The sequence below is a fragment of the Marmota marmota genome, unplaced genomic scaffold (genome assembly GCF_001458135.2).
Source record: "Marmota marmota marmota unplaced genomic scaffold, marMar, whole genome shotgun sequence".
Taxonomy (NCBI): Eukaryota; Metazoa; Chordata; class Mammalia; order Rodentia; family Sciuridae; genus Marmota; species Marmota marmota.
In genome coordinates this window covers 30438890-30443434 of record NW_026000174.1, presented here as the reverse complement: position 1 = coordinate 30443434, position 4545 = coordinate 30438890, and the positions used below count along the sequence as shown (strand labels likewise).

Sequence of the window (4545 nt, the reverse complement as noted above, 5' to 3'; positions counted from 1 at the left end):
CATACATCTGCTGGGGAACTTGGAAAATATATCCCTGTGGATAAGGGGGGAAACAGTATATTAAAATGCACACTTTTTTTTTTTTTTTTTGGTACTGGGAAGTGAACTCAGGTGTACTTGACCACTGAGACACATCTCCAGTCCTATTTTATAACTTATTTAGAGACAGGGCCTTACTGAGTTGCTTAGCGCCTTGCTGTTGCAGAGGCTGACTTTGAACTCCTGATCCTCCTGCCCAGCCTCACAGCTGCTGGGATTACAGGCGTGCACCACCGCGCGGGGCTCACACATTATATTTTAAATTAATTTGATGTCCTCTAATTGTTAGGTTATTATATTAATATTTTTGAAATTACATGTGGAAACTTATAAATTTAATTTCATTAAATTAAAATGGGGGGACTGGGTTGTGGCTCAGTGGTAGAGCACTTGCCTAGCACAAGTGAGGCACTGGGTTCGATCCTCACCACATAAAAATAAATAAAATATGTTCCATCTATACTAAAAATATTTTTTTAAAAATTAAAATGGCTGCTGTAAAATATTTGCTGAGAAGGAGTTGGAATATTGACATTTTTGCTGTCGACTTTTGTCTTTCCTGCAAATCCAATCACACCTGAGAGAGGAATGAATAATTATGGATGGATGTCTTTTAAGAATAGCAACGGTGGAGAGAGATGGATGATTCTAGCTGTCAGAGAAGGCAAGTGGAATAGGTCCGATAGTTCAAGATTCGGGTCTGTATCAGAAACACTGGCCTATTCTCTTCCTCCCCTCCTCCAGTCAGACTAAAATTTCCTGGAGAAACGGAATACTTGGTCCAGAGAGGGTGACAAGTAACAATCATGAGTCCGGTGGGTCACATTCCACTTTTTGGGCGGGTCCTTTGGCCGTGCGGGCTTCGAGCAGCAGGGGGCGCTGTGTCAGGAGCCGCGCCAGGCGCGCTGGGCCCTCTAGCGTGAGGAGACCTTTCCTCTCCTCCTCGGCTTCCGGCGCGGCTCCCGGGCGCTGTCGGCGCGCTCAGTCATGGACCGTAACCCCTCACCGCCGCCTCCCAGTCGGGACGAGAAGGAGCATGAGGAGACTGCTGGAGGGGACTGCATTGGGAGCACGGTCTACAGCAAACACTGGCTCTTTGGCGTCCTCAGCGGGCTCATCCAGGTGTGGAAATCGCGCTCGCTGGGGCTGCCCCTCAGGTGGTTCGGCCCGGTAGCTGGCAGCCCCTCGGGCTCCGAGAGCCACCAAATCCCCCGACGACCCCTTCCCAAGCGTGCGCTCGGCAAATGGCGCCTCACAACCTCAGCTGACCCGCAAACTGCCTGGGGCCACTTTGGTGCGCCTGACGCCAAGAAATGTTTGGTGTCAGGGATGTCGGGACGTTTGCACTTACCGTAATTTTTCAAGTTCTCCAAAGATATAGAACTATGCTCCCCAGCCCCATCGTCATTTCTGAAGCCCAAGCCTTAAAATTTATATGATTCATGGACTTTTTTTTGTAGAATAAATGGATGTCAAAGATGTAGCCTCATCATCTACTAACTGTATTTCTTTGGGCAAGTCACCTAACCACCAAGAACTTTGATTTCTCAGGCAATTTCTATAAAATAGGATGATAATATCTATAATATCATATATAGAGTTTTTATATAGGTTAAGTGACATAATGATCATAGAGTGCCCACCATGGTTTTTGGCTTATAGGAGACTCAGTAAATGTAAGGTTTTTTTCCTCTCCGCATCTCAACTAGATTCCCCTCTTCCAATTTGTGTCCTTTCCTGTCTTTTTTCTACACAGCTTCCAGAATAATCTTCCTTAAGACAAAAAAAAAAGAAAAAAAAAAGTTGTTGCTACTCCTCTTAGTTCTTGTTTGACTGTTGAAGCAAAATGCATATTTCTTAGCTTGGAATCCAGAGTTTTTTGCAGCCTCTCCAGGCTTCTCTGCTCATGGTACAGTGTGTTCCATCAACAGCAAACTGTACACCATTCCCCAAATGCTAGGCACTTTCTTAACTCTGATTCTTATCTCTGAATGCTCTTATCTTTTTCACCTGACAAACTCCTATTTTCCCACCAAGATTTAGCTAAAATATCACCTCCTAAAAGGAGTGACTCCCAGCTTCTCTCAGGAATAGGTAATTGGTCCATCATAGGTCCTACTCCAACTCTTAGTTCATAATTCAGTTGAGTCATAAAATTTTTGTGACTATCAATTTACATGTCTTATCCCCACTAATCCTAAAATGCATGAAAGCAGGGATTACATCTTATTTATCCCAGTTTTCTAGCAACAGTATTTGATCCATAAGTGTTGAGTGAATAGAACTACCCAAGGCATTAATTTTTAAAACAAGATGTTTGTGAGAGAAGATACTTTGAGGAGAGTCTCTGGACTTTTAAGTGGTTGTGGGATATATTAGTTACGAAGTACTATAGAAAATTTTTATTTTTTTCTTTTCTTTTGAAGATTGTTAGACCTCAAAACACCAAATCTGGCTCAGATGATGAGGAGCAGCAGATGGAGCTTGATGAAGAAATGGAGAATGAAATTTGCAGAGTATGGGATATGTCAATGGATGAGGTATGAGGTTAGAGATGAAACATTGAAATTTCAGACTCTTAGGTGAGAAGGTGGTGAGTGGATTTTTAGAATAGGTTCAGTCCTTCACTCTCTGAGCAAAGGCTTTCTTGAGTGTCTGTAGTTACTTGAATATATGGTTCAAGGAATAGTCCCAGAAGCTATGAATGCTAAAAATTTGTCTCTGAAAGTATGTGCAATTGTCCTGTGAATATCACAGAATGTACATAAACCCACTAAGATACCTATGATATCACTAGACAATTAATTTTATGCGACCATCATCCTATAGGTAGTCTGTCACTGACTGAAACATCATTGTGTGGCATATGACTCTTTAACAATTCACATCCCCACCTTCCATAGTTAACTAATTTAGTTATTGCATTTCACATTCTTTGGCAGGATTTGGCCTTTTTGGGATCACATGTCCACTCCAGGTTTGTGTAGTGTGCCCCTGTTTGGCATTGTAGACTAAGCAAACTCACTCTTATAATTATATTGTGATCAGAATTTTTTCTACTTAGAATTTTGAAAATACAAATTCTGATTTTTTAAAAAATGTTTTTTGTTATAGATGGACACAATACCTTTATTTAATTTACTTATTTTTTATGTGGTGCTGAGGATTGAACCCAGTGCCTCACACATGCTAGGCAAGTGCTCTACCACTTAGCTACAACCCCAACCCCCAAGTTCTGATTTTTTAATATGACCCAATAGCTGTTCTCACCTGTTTCCTTTATTGTGTCTTAAGCCTTGGAGGATAGGAATTAGGATTTTTCCTTTAACATTAGCTTCTGACAAAATTAGCAAGTGTGTTTGACTAAGTTATTGAGAATTCCTGATATGTAAATATAATCAGGGCAGAATAAAAGGAGGACAATTCTCCAGAGTATCACAGTGAGTTTAGATTTGTTTATGGAATTATTCCATTGTCTTGAGACCAAATACCACAAAAACTTTCTAACCTTGCTTTTATCTGTTGCCACAGTTCCTCACCTAACCTTGTAACTTGTGGGTTTTTTTCTCTCTTGTGTCCTAATGGTAGTATATATGAAATTAAATTTTTTTATAGTTGCCTTAGCTATGGAGTTTAAAGAAGAATATTCAGCATCCAAGTTAACATTCATTTTTGTTTATAGGATGTGGCTTTATTTCTCCAAGAATTTAAGGCTCCTGACATATTTATGGGAGTACTGGCCAGATCCAAGTGTCCTCGATTAAGAGTAAGTATACATTTCATTTTTTTCACTTTGATTTTCTTACTGTCTATAAACCAATAATATCAGTCTGTAAATGTTTATTGAACATTACTAGGTAATGTACTACTTAAAATTATTAGAGCCATAGAATTTTAGATTTGGACTGCATTAGGGAGATCAATAGTTTCATTTAACAATTGTAGAAACTAGATAGATATAACTATGTTATGCTGCTAATTTGTGACAAACAGAGAACAGTTCCTGGACCTCCTGTTTCTCAGTTCATTGTTCTTTTTCACTGAAAAGCTTCCATTGCTTAAGAGCCATTCTAAACTTAGCCTGTTGCTTAAGACTTCCACAATCTGAACCTGAATCATCTTTCTAGCATAAAATCTACCTTCCAGTTCAAAGCCAGCCTCAGCAAAAGTGAGGTGCCAAGCAACACAGTGAGACTCTATTTCTAAATAAAAATGTCAGGAGCCTTAAATTCTTGGAGAAATAAAGCCACATCCTATAAACAAAAATGAATGTTAACTTGGATGCTGAATATTCTTCTTTAAACTCCATAGCTAAGGCAACTATAAAAAAATTTAATTTCATATATACTACCATTAGGACACAAGAGAGAAAAAAACCCACAAGTTACAAGGTTAGGTGAGGAACTGTGGCAACAGATAAAAGCAAGGTTAGAAAGTTTTTGTGGTATTTGGTCTCAAGACAATGGAATAATTCCATAAACAAATCTAAACTCACTGTGATACTCT

At 39.5% G+C, this 4545-nt stretch overlaps 1 protein-coding gene across 2 annotated transcripts in view; it reads left to right on the top strand.

Annotated features, from left to right (window-relative positions):
• The first annotated feature begins 966 nt into the window (after positions 1-966).
• Positions 967-4545, top strand: part of Saal1 (serum amyloid A like 1) — a 24076-nt gene continuing 20497 nt past the window's right edge. For both annotated transcript variants that reach the window (XM_015477680.2, XM_015477679.2), the window contains exons 1-3: positions 967-1161; positions 2466-2579; positions 3722-3805. In XM_015477680.2, the coding sequence (XP_015333166.1) occupies positions 1027-1161; positions 2466-2579; positions 3722-3805 (333 nt within the window). In that variant the 5' untranslated portion in view covers positions 967-1026. The remainder of the gene's footprint in view (positions 1162-2465; positions 2580-3721; positions 3806-4545) is intronic.